Raw genomic sequence first — 19,296 nt, forward strand, 5'->3', positions numbered from 1 at the left:
AAAGCCCCAGTACCCGGATCTCCTCGTGTTCGGGTATCGGTCCGCTAAGTAGGGAAAGGGCAATTTTGGTTGTGCACTTTGAGTTGGGGCGTATGTGCACAAATTCCGATTTGCTCGGGGAGCATTCAAGACCACAGCGACGAGCGTATTCGTCCACAATAGCTGCCGCTTGTTGCAGGTTGGTCTCGATGTCTCCAACCGATTGTTGTGTTGCCCAGAGGGTGATGTCGTCCGCATACAGAGCGTGCTGCACACCGGCGACCTCTGCCAACTGGGTAGGGAGCTGCATGGGGGCGTCGTTGCTGAGGGAGCTGGAAGCTTGGGAGCGAGAGGTGTAGCGGTAGGCTCTAAGGGCCCGCAGCAAGGTCTGAGTGGAGGGCTGTAACCCCTGGGTCTTTTGGCAGAGACCGCGTCTGGCCAGCTGACTAGAGATGTGAAGGCCTGAAAAAAAAACACTGCAATTTTGGGGAAAAAAAACGTTTTTTTTTTGTTTCTTTCAGACGAGAAAAAATGGAAAGAAACGTCGAAAATTTCACAATGCAATTTCAAGGTTTTATGATTGCTTGCTTTCAGTTTAGGTTTTTGTTTTTGTTTTGAAAACCATTACAGTGTGCATCGTTGAACGATTAGAAAGCAGTCGTCATTGCCGGTGCGAGGTAGTGCTTTTAAAACGTTCGTGCTGCGAGTACGCGGGTTGAAGGCCAGGTCACATACAAGATCCAGGCTTGACTTAAAAACACACTGATACGTGAACTCACGGCTGAAGTAGAACAAAATGGCTGCAAATTCTACAGCGTGACACACACGGCATAAATAACATAGGCTGCTGTGCGCGTAAGTGGTTTTAGCCAAATACAAGCCTAGCTTCTTGATTTCTAACGTAGCAGAGTACAGGACATCCGCAGGAATTTGGTCCAGGACAGGGTTCTGGGACTCAGCGAAGCACGTGGTCCCATCTACCTGGTGGCAAGGCCTTTGCACACACCAACCGCTAACTCCTCTCGCTTGCCGACTGCTGCAGATACCACACAATCAACCGCCAGCTGCGAACGAAACTGGTCACGTTTCGGAAACATGGAAATAAGGATTCGCAACAGGCTTTCAGGGGAACGCGTTCGAAAGCTTGTGTATGTGCAGTCGAACCTAGCTGTGGACACAACTTCGATCCATGCTGCTGCGCGTAGTGCCGCATCCAGCGACAGTGACTCTGAGTCCGATATGGAGTGACTTATAGATCAGTTTTCATGTTCCCTTTCTCGGTGCAATAGAACAAGAAGTTCGTTCCACAAATATGATATTTATATCTCCATATTCGCCTGAAGTACAAATCATTATTTATCTTCTCGGTGCAATACAACAAGAAGTCGTTTCACAATATGACATCTATAACTGCATATTCGACTGAACTTCGGAGCATTATTATTGATCGTTTTTTTTTACATGTTTTGCGAAGTTTCCAATTTTTCATGAAAAAAAAAACCTGAAAAAAAATGGTCTTTTTCATGCTATTCAAAATTTCTTGAAATTTTACATCTCTACAGCTGACCTGTTTGTCCGAGCGGTCCCGCGATTGGGGTCGAGGCTGGTGGCGGGGTCCGGGATCTCGCTCGGCTTCGGGACGACGATCGAGAGTGATGCAGTACGGGTGTGGGGTCGTCTTCGGACGGTGAGGGTCGACCCCCCGGAGAAGTCCTCTGGTAGAAGCGGGGGGACGGGCGCTTGGGGCTGCCGGCAGGTGGAGAAGTACGGGAAAGCTCTTCTTGCACGTGGTTGAGTCTATGAGATGCGGGCATGGCGTCGCACTCGTGGTCAGTTGGGGAGGTTTGTAGACTGCAACACGGGCAGCGGGCGGGCCCGGGCGGGCCCGGGCTGGGGGCAGACGTCGGCCCTATGTCCGGTCCACATAAGAAAGAGAGAAAGTGGTAGTGGCGGGCTGCGCAATAATTTTGACCACCCGGGGACACAGCATAGCACACGGGTGCCTTTCGCGTTTCGCCTTCATCGAAACGCGGCCGGGTTCGAACCCGCGTATTCCGGCTGCGGATACTTGACTCGCCGACCCTTCTGCCCTCCGGGGTAGGAGGACTGCGGGGCACTGCCTCACTTCTCGGCGAATGCCAGCGCCGTGATGAAAAGGATGAAGGGGGAGCTCCAGCACGCAGCACATGCTCTTTGACCGTTCTCCCGTTCCTTTAATGCGTTCGCCGTCATCCACGTTGCATCATACATAAGGTCTTGCGGTTGTGTCGCTGGCAACAATGCCTTGTCCGACGGGTTCTCATGCACCAGAAGGGAGGAGAGGGCGCGTTCACAAGCATGACTGCCCCATCTCTACATGCCAAAATTTTTCTAAGATAAATAAATAAGAAAAAATTGCAGAGCTAAGCTTACCGGCTTAGCACTTTAATCGCCGAAAGCTGTTTCCGTCTTCGCCACCCGCCACGGCACCACCGCTCGTCGTCGCAGCGTCAACACCACCGCTAGCGTCTGACGTCCAGATCCCGACAGACTTTCGACTTTCCCGTCGGAATGGAGAAAGTCTTCCGGCTTGGTACACTCCACTTGTGTTTCTTTTCTTTTCCGAGCTGATCTAAGAGCATCTCACAGAGCACATTTTTCGCGAAACCCGCCGTCGTGGTCTCTTCTCCGAACCTCGTCAGCGCGGCATTGAACACCGCTGCTCTCCGCAGTTCACTCCCTCCCGTCAACGGGAAATAGTAAGCGCGTAACTCGCTACGACTGTCATTGTACCCCCTAAATGGCTTGTACCAAGCTGTTACTATTAAAAGTGTAGTAATGAAGAATGCAGGTGCGCAGCCATCTGGATGAGCAGACTGCGTGCGTGCGTTGTCGGTAGCTCCGCCTGGCTTTACCACAGTACAGCTGCTGGTAAAGTAAATTGTTCTCCTTGCACAACGTCCAGTATCGTGTTATCAGTGCTAAGAGCACAGGGGCACCCCCAGAGACAAAGAAAAAAACTTGGGGGACACTTAAGCTCACCTTAAGTGTGTATATTAACTCGTGACGCCGTTCATATTAACTCGTGACGCCAATTAGTAATTCTAATTAACTAAGTGTTATGTACTGTAATCCGCCTCCAGTCCGGCACTCGTACAAGGCCTTGCAAGCAGCGTACAGTCGCGAGTAAAAATTACCACACATGACGGAACACCGGAGCGCCGGAACGACAACGCGTGGCGCTGCTGGTGACGAAGAGGCTGATAACGAGAGTGCCGGGCCGTTCCCATTCTACAGTATTAGGGGGGTTCAGCGGACTGTGACGGCCCAGTAAAATTTATTTTTCTGTCTCGCCCTCCCTCTTTTTTTTTTTTTTTAACACATCATATTGTTCCCGCGAATTCCTTTTGACAAACCATCACGGTCATAGAAAAAACTGTAATAAAAAAGAATCCATCTTTGCTCATGATAACCGAGCCAAAATAAATGCCGCATGCACAGTCACGTAGGGTCAGCACTTCGACGCTCGGGTGGTGGCACGCTTGATAAAGCTTGCTTCCAGCCGTCCCCCCTATGCTGCAAGCATGGAAACGGCCCGATCGGCAGGATGGATGGATGGATGGATAGGAGCGCCCCCTTTGAAACGGGGTGGTGGCAATTGCCACCATGCTCAGCTTTTCTTTATTTATTATTTTTTTTGGTTTACTGTGTTGGCAATTCTCATTAAGATTCTCCATCAACTTTGCCTACGGTTTCCTACTATTCTAACCTTATGCCACATCTCTGCTTTTCAGCCACCAATCCTCCAATCGCTTTTTGCTGACTTCCACTGCAGATTTATTTACATGACCATTGATTGTTATCTTTAAACCCTAGGGCCTCAGAAAGAGTGACTGTGCCTGCATCGACATCCGGATGGATACCATCACATTTGATTATGAGGTGTTCAATTGTTTCCACAGATCTACCACACACTGCACATGTGTCATCTTCTTCGTTAAATTTCTTTTTGTAGCTGCGCGTTCTAAGACACCCTGATCTAGCTTCAAAAAGTAGGGCACTGCCTCTTGAGTTATCATAGAAAAATTCTTTCCTGATCTGCCTTTTCCAGAATCGATATAGTTCTACACTATGTTTCTTTTCCATTGAATTCATCCAATTTTTAACTTCCGCGTTTTTAACCTGTCGTTTAATGCTCTTTCTTTCTCCGTCCTCATGACCGGCATACTTACTGGTTAGTTTTCTAGTTCTTTTCCGCCACTTTGAGTCGACGTTCTTTCTGTATAAATATTTAAATACCTTAGCTGCCCATCTGTTATCGTCCAATTTCCTCAGGCGTTCTTCATATAGTATTTTACTCTTAGCTTCCCGTGCCTCGAACGATGCCCAGCCCATATCCCCTTGTACTGCCTCGTTTGTGGTTTTGCCGTGGGCACCTAGTGCTAATCTTCCAACAGCTCTCTGATTTACGTCTAATCTCGACTGAACTTCTGCCCTTAAGCACAGAACCGCATTGCCGAAAGTAAGTCCCGGCACCATTATTCCTTTCCAAATACCTCTTAGTACTTCATATTTTTTGTACCCCCATAATGCCCTATGTTTCATTATCCCGGCGTCTCTTCGTCCTTTTGCCCTAAGAGCCTGTTCATGCTTTTCCGTGTATATCTGCCCTTCGTTTAGCCATATCCCGAGGTATTTGTATTCGGCCACTTTGGGTATTTCGTGGCCTTGTATTGTAAGCACCTGATCAGTTGTATCGTTAAAAATCATCACACCTGATTTAGTTGCGCTAAAACTGAATCCTAGAGCGTCTCCTTCGTCTCCACAGCAATTAACCAAAGTTTGTAAATCTTCCTGGCTATCTGCTAACAGTACAATATCGTCCGCATACATTAAACCCGGGAGTCGCTGCTCAACTACATTTCCGCCTAATCTGTACGATAGATTATAACCCAGATTACTTTCTTCTAGCCTTCTTTCCATATTTATCACGTAAAGCATGAACAGCAGCGGTGATAGAGGGCAACCTTGCCTTAATCCTTTGTGCACCCCTACAGTTGTGGTACTTTTTTTCCCTTCCCATGTAATTTCAACTTCATTATCTCGGTAGATTTCCTGTAGAAAATCAATTACCTCATCACCAATACCTAAATCTTTCAATATGCTCCACAGGAGTTCCCTGTTCACGTTATCGTATGCACCGCTTATGTCTAGAAAGGCTATAAACAGAGGTCTATTTTCCGCCTTAGCTATTTCTATGCATTGGGTAAGCACGAACAGGCTATCATCTAACCGCCTACCCCTTCTGAACCCATTCTGAAGTTCTCCGAGTATCCTATTCCCTTCTACCCATGACTGCATTTTTAATTTCACCGCGAACCGCAGCGCCGCGTGGTGAGATATGACAATTCTAATCGCCAGTGATTTGTGCTAATATGTTTTACTCGCGACTGTACTTGGCTCCCGACCCAAAGGACAGCAGCTCGATTCCGCTCGACCACTTTTTAAGAGCGTTAGCTCTTACTACTTACGTTTGTCAAGGGCGCATCTGTCTGCAATTAAAGGGATCCTGCATTATATTGCGACTTTCTGTCAAATCACCAAAATTGGATTCAGAGGGTCAAACTGACCAGAACAGTAACCACATGACTACTCTATATCACATATAGCAAACTCAATTAATACTCATACCTTCCATCCGTTATATATGTCCCAATATAGCGGCCATCGAAGTAGGACCCCCCCCCCCCCCCCCACACACACACACACACCCCACCCCGCAGACTACAATTTGCATAAAGTTTGGGGGACACCCGTTTGACGCAGAACGCAGTGGTGTAAAATGACTGCGTGTTCCCGAAGATAAAATTACTAATTTAATTGAGATGGAGCCTAAAATACGTGTGGGATTCGCAACGACGACCTTTCCGCCTCCAAACCGTGCATTAATTCCGACGACTGTCAGACGGATGGTGTCAAACGATTCGTCGCGTTATGCACAAGTTTATAAAATTTATTAACTGATATAACGAGGAAACATACCGGATATAGCGACGGTGGCTGTAAATAGCAGTAGTGCAAAATCCATGAAGTAGATGGCGCTGCTTGAGTCTCAAAAGTAGGACCCCAGGCACCCTACTCGGAAGTAGGGTGCCTCAGCGCTGGATTAAGGGGGGGGGGGGGGGGGGGGGAGGGTCTAAGGGGGCTGCAGCCCAGGGCCTCACATCCGACAGCCTCACATCCTCACATGTGTGTTTGCTTATGGATTGCGGAAAGGTTTTCGTAGTTTCCTGTCAATCCCTCCGGCCGGTGGCGTCTGAAGGTGTAGTGTGTTTGAGAATCCTATAGCGTCGGCATAACAGGCGCGACTCCCGCCTCGCCGCCAGGCATTCTGCTGTAACTGCTTTCATAATCTGCTAAAAATCCAGTAATTAATTTTTAAAACCACACTAATATGCAGTGCAGCGCTAGGTGTAAAAAAATACTTGCTTCGTGCCCTCTGCGTGTCACAAGTGATTACAGCAGGGTAGGCAAAAATGAAACTAGAATGCGCAGCGGTATTTGAAGCGTCGTCTACAAGTGCAAGTATCATATACAGACTGTTGAGAAAATAAACGCGCACAGTAGAATGCTTCTCTCAGTTACACGGGTGGATTGTTCGAGTTTCGCACAGATATGACATTGAGTCGTCAGGATTATTTTATACAATACCGAGTTTTCTTCTTTAGCTTTACCAAATTGAAAAACAAATCAGGCTGTGCTAGCTTCTTGGAAGTTCCACCGTTTCACTTTGTGCTCCGGCGGCCACTAGGAAAGCGAAACACTCGTTTATGGGTTACTGTTACTGTGCAGTAACTGCAGTAACACTAGAGTTACTGTGCAGTAACTCTAATTTCGACCAGCTGGGAATGTTTAACGTGCTCTGAAATCGCACAGCACTTGGGCGCCTTTTTGCAATTCGCCTCCATCAAAACGTGGCCGCCGTGCGACTGGGTTTGAACACGGGTACTCGGCTCAGCGCCGAGCACACTCACCACTGATCCAGGACTTAAATTCTGCTATTCAAATGTGCCCCATTAGTGCAGTAGTAAACGTTCATCGTGTAATTAATAACTTTTAATAATACCCTCTCGGGGCACTAATTAAGGTGTGTTTCTGTTTCCTAGTCGCTGCCAGAGCACCCAGCTCAACTATAGGAAGCTAGCTCAGCCCGCTTTTCTTTAATGCGTTAGCATTAAAACAGTGCTGCGAACAAAAACCCGTATCCATGGGCTTGTGTACGGTGTCATTGAAAGAAGAGAGTAGGTGGCACCTGCCGCGCGCTGCAGTGCAGCCCCGCAAGTTGTCGGTCCGCTCACGTGGCGTTCGGCGCTCGGCCACAGACGGGCACGTGTCGGGCGTTTCAGGAGTCGCGTTGTGTTTTGTGCGCTGTAAAACTAATGCTACTGCGTTACTGTTGCATGAATCCCATTGACCGCACTTCGTTCTTTCTAATGAGGTGGAATTACAATGAAACATGGGATATATTCCAGTAGTGTAGCAGGGGGCAGGGGGGAGAAGTGGAAGGAAAGGGGGCCTACATGCGCATTAGCCCAGGGCCCCCCTTTTTCTTAATCCGGTCCTGGTGCCTTGATGTCCGCTTGCCTACTCAGAAGGGATGTCACTACACTCTCGAGCAATCAGCATTTTCCAGTTACGACGACTGGTTTTCCGCTGCGCTGTCGTCGAAGGGCACCCCCGGTAGACGCACGCGCCAGAACCATCAGCGACAGCCAAGCGGTCTCGTGCACACGGCAGGCGCATGATTCAGAGAGCTAGCTCGAAATTCCTGGTCGTAAACAGCTTCTCTAGTCATTAGTTTTTATCTGCACCCTCTGCTGTTTCGTCGATTCCACGGCCAGCTGGCTCGAGTGGATTAGGCAGTCGTTATCTCGACAACAGCGCGTCGGTGCTTCGAGACTGAAAGACCCAACTCGATGCGCTGCGCGCCGGGCATACGCGGCCGAGAAGCACCGCAACAGGCGTCGGAAAGGGGCATGGACCTCGCCCATGTTCCCGGTGTTGGCTAGTTGAACTTCGAGCCGCGAAGAAAAAGGTCGGGAATAATCCCGTGGACCTCCGCTTCCGACGCACCACGGCTCGCGTAGCGTCGCACGCATGCGCACTAACCAGCGGCCAAGCTGTGGGGAGCACGTCGCTCTCTGGTGCGCGATAACCCACTCGCCCTCTTACGCACCGTGTGCTAAATAAAGCCGGTCGTTCACTGTTCCCTGGGCGCGTCTGTTTCACTTCGGCCTGTCATGAAACATACAGACCGACTGCGGCTTAATCGCGTGCGTCGCGGCGCAAGTGTCCGCCGAGTTGCGCTTTAAGATGTTCTGCAAGTTAAACGATAGGCTTCTGGAGCTAGAAGCCTAGCATAGCATTCTGCATTTTCTGCATAGCATTGTCAGCTATGTAGCGCGTCAGAATACAGCTAAGACGTGCTTACTAGTAGGCTGTCAACTAATACTGAATAGCATTCCAACTACTACTTATAGTCTCCTCATTTACGAAGAGGCGTGTAGCCCATCGTAAGTAATGATCGAGTTTTTTAGAATTTCATTAACGTGTACCAATTGAAGGCTCTAAAACAGGTGTCAAAATATGGTTACTAGTCGCGTTTACATGAATGTGACAGAATGCGACAGTAACGCATCATGGATAACGCGATGAACCAGCGTTTACACTTAGCGCACATTCTCTTCTTTTTATGCCTCCTACCTGCTTCATCGACTGCTGTGGCGTCGTACTCGTCACATGTGTTCTTAAATGCGACATCGCGTTTGTACGTCGTGCTGGTTTCGTCGGCGTTGACCAACTTTCGCAGCCTCGTGCGCGCCACTGAAAGCCTCCTAGCGGCAGCCACTGGAAACGTTCCCGCCGAGATGGCTGCTGTGGAACCCGCGGTTTCCTTGAGGCAGGCGTCTGTGCAGGCCACCGCCGCAGGAATGTGGTTGTATGTGTAGGCCTGGCGGCCTGCGTGTGTGTGCGGACATATGTTTCGCGTAATGGGTGCGAGCCAGAGGTTAGGGGGTAGATCGGAGACTGCGGTGGGTCTGGAAGGAGACAGGTGCGGGGGTGAGCTGGACAGGCGGATGATTTGTGTCTCCCGGTGTAGGTTTGAAGGGGGTGGGAAAGGCGTGTTCTGTACAGGGTGTCGGTAGAAGCCTGAGGGGGGAGTGTATTAAAGGCCCAGATTAGTTTGTCTTGTTGTGTGCCTGTGACGGGGCAGATAGCATATATAGACAGGACCAGCGCTTGAGCAAGGCGGCTGTCGTGTGTCTTGGTGAGGTGAGAACCAAAGAAGAAATTGCAGCAAATACACCTGTGTAGCGCGCATGCGGAGAAATCGCGCCAAACGCACTTAGTGAAATGCGACTTTCCTAATCACGCGAAGGTGTGACAGGGGCTCGTGCTGGGGCACTCTTCCCGATGACGCACGCCTGGATGCAATTATGGAGGGCGCCGGTGCGTTTTATCCGAGTCGCCTTTGTTCTACTGTTTTTTTTTTATTCGCAGCTAAGGCCTTGCGGCCATGGAAAAGCGCTTGAAGGCGGCGCAGCCCCGGCATAGCAAGCTGTGGAAATAGTGCGGACGACGACCGCCGGCGCAGCTTCGTCACGCGTGCAGTACCCACGCGCTCGTAAGCCAGCCTGTTGGGATATAAACACCGTCGCAAACCGGCGTCTCAAAACATTCGAGCGAGAGCGGATAGCATCTTGTTGCACCGTCGCTGGGAAATGCAGACGCACAAAGGGAAAGGCGAACCGCGTTGTGTCTACACGCTCTCTGGAGTCTGGGGCTGAGCGAAGTTCAGCTAGCTTCACAGAACGTGTACGACGCAGTGCATGCCGGTGGACGAGTTCCAGCGATCCGGAGTGCCCCGCCGCGGTAGCGCAGTGGTTACGGCGCTCGGCTGCTGACCCGAAAGACGCGGATGCGATCCCGGCCGCGGCGGCCGAACTTCGATGGAAGCGAAGTTCTAGAGGCCCGTGTAGTGTGCGATGTCAGTGCACGTGTCAACGATCCCCAGGTGGTCGAAATTTCTGAAGCCCTTCACTGCGGCGTCTCATATAAACGAAACCTTTTTGACGGAGTAAATTAGCAATGATACTCCTTTCTCAAAAGTTACGAGCTGCTGAATGCTACTCCGTTCAGCAGTTTGAACCACGGTGTAGTTTGAACAGGGGACACGAAGAAAAATATTAGTACATTAAGGTGCAGCGAGAAATTTCAGTGGTCGGAAGTCGCACATTTTACCTTTAGTTAGTACTAAGCTTACTGCAGCGCCTCGGTGACTCATTGGCAATGGCGCCCCGCTGCTGACCCGGGTTCGATCCCGGCCGCGGCGGTCGAATAGAGATGGAGGTGAAATTCTAGAGGCCAGTGACTGTGCGATGTCGGTGCACATTAAAGAACCCCAGTTGGTCGAAATTTCCGGAGCCCTTCACTGCGGCGTCTCCCATAGCCTGAGTGAGTAGCTTTGGGACGTTAAACCCATAAACCAACCAAACCAACCACAAAAAATGTGGTTGAGAAGGCCCCCGCCAAGCTATTTGGGTCTGGCCCCCAAAAAACGCAAAAGGAACTCGCGTGCTGTTCGATGTCAGTGCACACTAAAGATCCCCAGCTAGGTGGTCAACATTAGAGAGTTTTAGTATTGCGGGCTTTGCGAAATTGCGTGCATAGCGGAATAGCGGGTCCAGAGTGCGCATGCGCAGAACGCTAACGGGGAAATAGCGTTAGTGCACGAACGCAATTTTCAGAAGTTAGCGTTACGGCAGTTGCTGATTTAGCGTGAAAACATGGCGGCGTCCTTGCAAGCGAGAGCCGCCCACTTCAGCCGATTCAGCAGTCCTTGCGATTCCGGTCGGCATGTTTACCGGCAACTAATGGTTTTGTTGCTTTTCGCTATGACTTACCTTGCTTCGACGATAAAGTTTAAGCCGCAATTCAGCCCAGTTTTTGAGATACGCTCTCTATTCTGGAGCGCGCAAGCCTAATGGAACCTCAAGCTGCACTGCTACCGTCTGCAACGGCCCGAAACGCAGCCGAAACCTAGCAAAAACGTCCGGAACGAGACAAAAATAGATTTGGAGCTTTTTTGCGGTGTTTTATAGACTTAGATTATGTAAAGTGAGTTTATATTAAATTTACAAAAGTTTTTTAAACATTAGACGTCACGTGATGGCAAATATTCTTGCTCCAACAGCTTGTAGTTAACATTGCCTTTACTAGGTGGCGCCACTGTTTTAAATTTTTATTTCATTTTATTTTAATTTTGGGGTCAGTTTGCAAACGAAAATAAACGCTGCACTAATAATTGGCTTAAAAAACTCGGAAATATTGTACTTTGGCAAGTTAGCGGCAATGTCGACCATTTTAGAAGGACCGTTCGCATCCATGTCAAGCAGATGGCGTTTACCGTTCTCAAAACGTTATACTAAAACTGTCTGCGGGGATAAGTTGCTTGCGGCACGCTAACGTAAGTTCCCTTAGTTCCGCTATCACGCTAACGCTATGCTAAAACTCTCTATTATTCCCAAGCCCTCCACTACGACGCAATGCGGTTCAGGTGTCCCACGAGAATTGAGGCTTTCCTTTCATCAGAAAAACTAATTTAAAAAAAATAAGCGGTGTGATTATGCAACCAAGAAATTCTTTTGAATATGGTTAAGCAAGGGTGCTGCGCAAAAAAAAACACGGATGAGAAGACGACAAGGGCGGTCGTCTTCTCATCAGTATTTTTTTTGCGCAGTACCCTTGCTTAATCATGTATGACCGACTAACCCTTTGAATTCGTTTCGAGCGTGCCAGGTACAGCTATCGCTGTAAAATATGCAAGTTATCAACACGCTTCCTGTATCAAATGTGGCGGCAACTTTGATGTCTGTGCAAGCCATTTGTGCCGTGATGCATTGGGAAATGCTTTACTTTCAAATAGATATAAATGTGGCTTTTGACCCTTCCACTTGCTCTTTGAACCTGGAGCTGTCTGCAATGCCTTTGAAAGCCTCAGTATTACCGGGCGGTAAAAGCGCAAAGCACAAATAGGCAATGCATGATAGGCCACAGTGTCCGAGTCCTGGGATATGGATGGCTTGCACCCTAAAATAAGGAAAGGACTCCATGGCCTACACTGATGTTACAATGGTCGCTATGTTTTAGACTGGCAGCATGGTGAAGGCTTACATGTTGTTTTGCATGCATGCGAAAACGCTCACTGCCACAGCGCAAAAACATGTTTCCAGCGGGCCGCGGCGGCTCGAGTGGCCACAGCGACAAGGTTCCAACACGTTGGAAATTTGCTTGCATTGCTTGCAGTCGTGCTGTAGAAGCTATACATGCCTGACTCTCCTTCACGGTGCCCTTGACGTCATGTCGTCATTTATTATGCATTTCTGTGTACTAAAGTTGTCACGAAATTTATTGCAACAGTGGGGTACTCGCTTCTGACTGAGAGCCATTGTGCGCCTGTAGTTTTGATCTCGCTATTGATTATTCATTTAACAATGCTCCTGTACATGACTCATTTCAATGCTGAAGTTCTTTGATGAGGAAGGGGCTTTTGCTTCGCCTCCCCATTGATATCTGTCGCAGTGTCTGTGTTAATAACTTAGTTACGATTTAACCATACAAGTCATCCATTAACAATGCCAAACACACACAAAAAATGATACCAAGTGCTTTATGCCTTACCTCATTAATGCCATTATTTTTAGAGCCAAAGCTACAGGTACAGAATTTCACTGGATGCCATGATGATGGAGGCTGAAAGCAGTTCAGCTGATAATGGAAATAAATGTCATCAGTGTCACATAAACAATCTCAAATTCACCTTGTGAAAAATGCCGTTGTTTTATAGGCATTAAGCTGAATAGGAGGAGGAAGAAAGGCGGGTAGGTTAACCGGTAGATTAAACCAGTTTGCAACCATGCACTGGGGGAAAGGGATGAGGGGATATAAAGGTGAAGGAGAAAAAAAAGAGATAAGAAAAAAAAAATTCGCTGTGGCTTAGCTTGGTTAAGCCCGGTAATTGCGAAAGCAATATCCGTACCTACGCCATGGTACAGCTGGTAGTGTAGCTGGTGGTGGTGCTTGTGGTTAGACTTGTGGTGATGCATCGGTTATACAATCAAATCCAATCCAATCCATTCCAATGCAATTCAATTCAATCCACTCCAATCCACTCCTATCCAATCCAATGTAATCTACTAATCTAATCCAATCCAGTCCAATCCAATCTAATGCAATCAAGGTCAAATGAAGGTCGATGGTGGTCACCGCTGCGGCATGGCAAAGGCGTGAAAGTGCAAGTAGTATTGCTTTCGCAATAAAAAAGACAAAAAGCTTCGGCAAAGTCGTAGCCTGTCTTGCAGGCCTGGCACTCAAGGACCGCAGGAGTGCCTTGCAGGCCCTCTCCGCCAATGATTGCTGTGGCCAGTGTCCAAAAATCTTGAACTCCGTTACCGGGTGTGAATCGATGTGCTCCAGCGCACGGCATAGAGAATGTCTTTCATAACTGTACTCTGGACATTCACAAAGAATATGCGACATGGTCTCATCGCAGCCATAAACACACTTATTAGCAGACAATAAAGCAGTTCAAGCTAAATGTACCACTAAAAATGGTGCCAACTAAAACAATTTGTTGTGAAGGTGGCTTGTTTCAGTGAAATGACTGATGAAGTTACACTTCTTTCTGGACAAGCAATGGGAACGAAAACATGCACTTATGGGCGAGTGATTTGTGTCAGCTTTACTAGACCTTTAATGGCATTAAGTTTGCACCCATGCCATCACATGAACAACATTAAAACCCAGGGCATATCATTTTTTATGTGTGTGTGGCACAGGAAACATTCAGTATCTTCTCTTCAGGCTGACCTCTTTACCTCTCTCTTCCATAAACCCTGTCTTGCTCTTTTGGCTTCCAGAGCGACGACAGCAATGACACAAAGCAGCTTGTCCTGGTATGAACTGCTGATATTATTCATTACCCAAAAGGGTCCATTTTCAAAGCAGCATGTTTGGTTTTGGTAACTGATCAGTTTGTTTTTGTTGTGATGCATGCAAGAACTGAATGGATGTTGGTCACCGCCATTTTATTAATTCTGTGGAGAACTGTCTTGTTGTTCAGGAGGATGGCTCTGCTTCTCAGGAAACTAGCAGCTTATTACAAACGAGCTTCAACTACATCAACAGCATCATTGGATCTGGAGTTGTAGGTAAGCTAGAAGCTCTACCATGATATGTTACCTTGCAGTTTTTGACACTTCATTACTCGCAAAACAGGAATTGCATATGCACTGAAGCAAGCTGGCTTTGGGATGGGACTCATTCTTCTGATAATGTTTGCGGCCACTACTGATTACTCTTTGTGCATTTTAATCAAGGCTGGCATCACGACGGGCACATCAACATATCAGGTTAGTTTGCTTTCATTCACTGTAGATTACCTGACAAATCTTTGGCCAGTTACTTGCCAAACCACTAGTTATCAGGGAATAGTGTATTCAGTGGAAACTTGAGGTGCACTTTTGATTTTTTTGTGTGCATAATCAATGCTGTTCCTCTAGATGAAGGAAGAACATTCATCTTAAGAGTTGGATATGTAACTGAGAGCTACATATATGTGGGGTATCTCAGTGAAGCCTACCAGCAACATTTTAAAAAATTTAATGGTGATTACTGCAGTGGTAATACAAATGGTCAGTGCTATAGCTGCACCTTGTTGTGCTTTTGTAATTGTTGCATTTGCCATGCATGAGTGTGTGACGATTGCGGTTCTGTTTTGGGAGGCTCAGCATGAGGCGTGGGCTATATGCATGGAGTGATCACGCGATCGCAACCCCTCGGCTTATGACACCCCGCACGAGTGGTGTAGCCACAAATATTTTTCGGGGGGTGCTATATACCGCTGGTAAAATAATAAAAAGAAGAGAGCCTATGCCCAAACATTATCTTAGTCATTTTTCTGCTGTAATAAAGCCGAAAGGTTAGTTGTTTGGTTCACTGTAACATCTACACAATACGAGTACGCACAGGACTCCGAGGACTTTATTCGTAAAGAACCTTTATTTTCTCACAAAAAACCAATTGTACGAAAATCGTGGATATTAACACTATTTTTACATAATATACAGCACAAAATCTTCTCCTGTACAACAAAGTCAGCAACTGTGAACAAATGGCATTTGTCAAAACTTCTGCCCTATGCATGTGAACCTGCACCAGGCCGTAGAGGCACTTTAAGAGAAATACTTTTCATTTTCACGATAGTTTATGATCATTTGAGGACGATGCAAAGTATGAAAAAGTAGGCTGACGTGAAAAGGTATGTTTTATTGGGTGAACTGTGCCTACAGTTAAAATGAGTGCCATACGTCGCGTGATCACGAAGGAGAGTGACTATTTCCTGCAATAGCTTCCCTTCCTAATAAAACAAACTATTTTTGTCGACAAGCCAACATTCTTCTTATTTTCATTTTTACCTTTTAATATGTCGATGAGGTATGAATAGCATGGGCGAGAAAAAAGGCCGAAAGGAGAGGGGAGGAGGAAATGCAGCGCTCAGAAAATTTCGGGGGGTGTTCTGAGACCGAAACACTCCCCCATGACTATGCCCCTGCCCCGCACGGTGGTCACAACTACCTCTACGTTCAGACCAAGAACCTTCACCTTGGCAGCTTGCGGTGTAAAAAAAGGATTACTGAGATACCAAGTTGGCCTTTGTGTCACATAAGTGGTGGCGGACATTAGAAAAGAGGTCATCGCGTTAACTATAGTGAGCTGATTGACTGGATCTTCAGTTTTAAAAGTTAGCTTTTTCACCATCAGAGTTAGGCACCTAGTTTTAGTTAGAATCATATAGCTGACCATAATTGGTGGTAACTCATATCAGTTTTTAGAATTTCAAAAACAAGATTCTGCTCATTACTGCTGCGTAATGAACTTGGCTCGCTGGGCGTGTCTAAAACAGCGCTGATGTCACTCGGCGGCGCATGTGCCTAAACACATTACCTTCCAGAAGAGGGCAAATACGGGCTGGTTGGTACATGTTTGAAGAATTGAATAAAACAGCACGACGGAAGACAAGAAAAGGACAAACACCAGCGCTGGGGTTTGTCCTTCTCTTGTCTCATCTTCCGTTGGGCTGTTTTATCCAATCCTTCAAACATTACCTTTGGCACCGCCTGGACAAGGTGGTGCTGATCTGACTCTAAGGGGATACTGATACTTATCTATCTAGCCGCTGCTCACCACTACAGCCCCCCCCCCCCCCCCCCCCATGTGTGCTGGGCTGACTAGAACACCACTACAGCCCCCCCCCCCCCCCCCCCCCCGTGTGTGCTGGGCTGGCTAGAATTCGCTATGCCACAAAGACGAGCAGATTGAAAATTGGTTTTTGAGAAAAGGAAATGATGCAGTAACTCTCACATATCTCGGTGGACACCTGAACTGTGCCATAAGGGAAGGGATAAAGGAGGGAATGAAAGAAGGAAGAGATGCTGTAGTGAAGGTCTCTGGAGTAATTTCGACCACCTGGGGATCTTTCACGTGCACACAAGCGCGTTTCTGCCTCTGTCGAAACGCGACAGCCGCCGGGTTCGAACTCTTGTATTCCGGCTGAGTAGACAAGCGCCTTAACCACTGAGCCATTGCAGCAGGTCAGGCAATTTGCTTTCGAAAGTCAAAAAATTTGTATGGCTATTACTAACGATCAGCTAACATTTCTAATTAAAACCTGGTGCCTAACTGCAATAGTTAACAAAATTTTTACATTTTAGTTAACCAGATTAGTAGTTAACAAAGATGACCCATTTCCTGATGTCCACCACCCCTGGCACTACTATGTATCGTAGAAGTCATCCGTGTACATAAAAAAACCTATTTTAGAATCTACCGGCAGACGTTGTTGAAACACCCTGTATACAGTCTTGTCTTCTTCCTTGTTGCAGCGCTGTTTTTTTGCATATCAGAATCTACCAACTAGCTCAGCTCTCCGTTTTACTACAGTAGCAGCTTTGCCAAACTACACTGTTTTTGCTTTCACTGAAGCAGCATTGAGCAGATTTTCTGAATTTTTGTAAACATGTCACTGCAAACATTTGCACTAGGAGCGCTTTCAGTTCTGTGTTTATGACACAGAACTGAAGTGACAACAAAATTTGGTCAAAAAAAAAAAATGCTCCTCTTACTTTCCGTTCTTAGGACCTCGTCCAGGCTGCCTTTGGGCTACCAGGATTTTATGCATTGACCTTCATGCAGTTCATTTACCCATTTATAGGTATGCATTTCTGATCACGCCACACTGAAATGCCTCTTCATTTAGATTTCAATGTCTTGTTCTACAGCTATGATCAGCTACAACGTCATTATTGGTGACACAGTCACAAAGGTGTTTGTGCGAATCTTCAACGGTGAGTGCATGCTTCAGAGGTCCCTGGCTACCAGGTTTTGGTGGTTTCTTTCATGTAAGCCTTGCTTGTCCTTTTTAGTGGCACCTGACAGCATCCTTGGCAATCGCCACTTCATAGTCATCATGTCTTCGCTACTTATCACCTTACCACTTTCCCTGCACAGGAACATATCAAAGCTGAATAAGGCAAGTGCCATTTACAATACGTCATTTTAAGCACTGCAACGATACTATGTGCTGAATTAAAATTAAGCAAATGGTTCCCTTTTTATGGAATTATGCACTGCTCCAAAGCACACTGCACTTTTTAATTAAAGGTTCATGCAGGAATATTTGGGACAGCCGCATCTCTTGTGGCTTTTATGCAGAACATGCACAGCTTTAAGTGTTCAGGTTAAACCAATATTTTTGGCTGCGTAAAGTAGTTACAACCACTTAATTCTTTGCATACAGTTTTGGTTTCGATTGAAATTATGTGCTGGCCTTCTTTCTTTCCTTTTTTTCTTTCTAACAGAAGTGGTGTGTCAGTGATGCTTCTTTGCACTCAGGGTGCAGAGAGCTCTTTTTAATCAAACACACGAGGTGATGTGTCGACGGCATGCCTTAGTCTATGGAGGCAATAGCATTTCACTAAAACTGGGCACTATTCAACTTTTGTTCTAACACTTCCTCTGGTCTAGAAAATTTGAAGCACACTATCCACTGCATAAGTACATGTATCTGGTGTCTATGATGAAACTGCACATTAATTAAAGTGTTTAGAGGGCCTTAAAAGAAGCTAATGTCATTCCACACAGCAACTTCAGCACCATTGCAAGCTTATACCTTCCAAAATGAAAGTGCTATGAACAGCAAGATCACCCATGAACTGACTGCCAAAATGCCTCCAATATAAATAGCAGTGAAGAGAAAACTAGGCATAGGTAAAAACTAGATGTATGCGCTAAGAGACAAAGAGGGCCATGTCATTAGCAATATGGGTAAGATAGTTAAAGTAGCCGAAGAGTTCTGCACAAATCTATACAGTAGCAAATGTAATCAGAACGTTAATGAGAGAGGCAGTAGAGCACAGCAATGGGACGTCCCTTCAGTAACGAAGGAGGAAGTAAAGAAAGCCTTAGGAGTGTTTAGAGTGTTTAGAGGGCTTAGAGGGGAGAGTGTTGAGCAATGCAAAGCAGGAAAGCAGCTAGTGAAGATCAGCAGATTTGTTGAAGGATGGAGGAGAGATTGTGCTAAAAAAATAGCCACCCTGTATACACAATGCGTTGCCAATGCTATTCACCACCTGTTTACAGGAGATATTCAGAAGCCTGGATAGGGAACTGTTGGGGATAAGGGTCAATGGTGAGCACCATAGTAATCTGTGATTCACTGATGACATTGCCTTGCTAAGTCACTCAGACATCAAAGCACGATCAATGAGTTAGACGGGCAGAGCAAAACAGTGGGACTAAAAATTAACATGCAGAAGACCAAAGTAATGTTCAACAGTCTAGCAAGGGAACAGCAGTTCACAATTGGTACCGACGTGTTGGAAGTAGTAAGAGAATATGTCTACTTAGGGCAGGTAGTGACCGCTGATCAGTATCATGAGAATGAAGATATAACTAGAAGAATAAGAATGGGGTGGAGCACATATGGCAGGTTCTCTCAGATTGAATGGCAGCTTAGCAGTAGTATCCCTCAAGAGAAAAGTGTACTCACCTATGGGGCAGAAACATGGAGGCTAACGAAAAAGGTTCAGCTTAAGTTAAGGACAACACAGCAATCTATGGAAAGAAAAATGGTAGGTGTAACGTTATGAGATCAGAAGCGGGCAGAGTGGGTGAGGGAAACAAACACGGGTTAATGACATCCTAGTCAAAATAAAGAGG

The 19,296-nt window shown here is 46.8% G+C and overlaps 1 protein-coding gene across 2 annotated transcripts in view; it reads left to right on the plus strand.

Annotated features, from left to right (window-relative positions):
* The window catches only part of LOC149341887 (putative sodium-coupled neutral amino acid transporter 11), a 64,745-nt gene that overhangs the window by 24,097 nt on the left and 21,352 nt on the right, over nucleotides 1–19,296 (plus strand). The window contains exons 2-7 of one of the 2 annotated variants that reach the window (XM_089544172.1): nucleotides 13,938–13,973; nucleotides 14,141–14,228; nucleotides 14,296–14,429; nucleotides 17,215–17,290; nucleotides 17,358–17,423; nucleotides 17,502–17,608. In XM_089544172.1, the coding sequence (XP_089400298.1) occupies nucleotides 13,938–13,973; nucleotides 14,141–14,228; nucleotides 14,296–14,429; nucleotides 17,215–17,290; nucleotides 17,358–17,423; nucleotides 17,502–17,608 (507 nt within the window). The remainder of the gene's footprint in view (nucleotides 1–13,937; nucleotides 13,974–14,140; nucleotides 14,229–14,295; nucleotides 14,430–17,214; nucleotides 17,291–17,357; nucleotides 17,424–17,501; nucleotides 17,609–19,296) is intronic. The other variant, XM_089544173.1, reaches the window with a different exon arrangement.

This window comes from Amblyomma mixtum, chromosome 5, assembly GCF_055824585.1.
Source record: "Amblyomma mixtum isolate Tamu chromosome 5, ASM5582458v1, whole genome shotgun sequence".
Lineage (NCBI taxonomy): Eukaryota > Metazoa > Arthropoda > Arachnida > Ixodida > Ixodidae > Amblyomma > Amblyomma mixtum.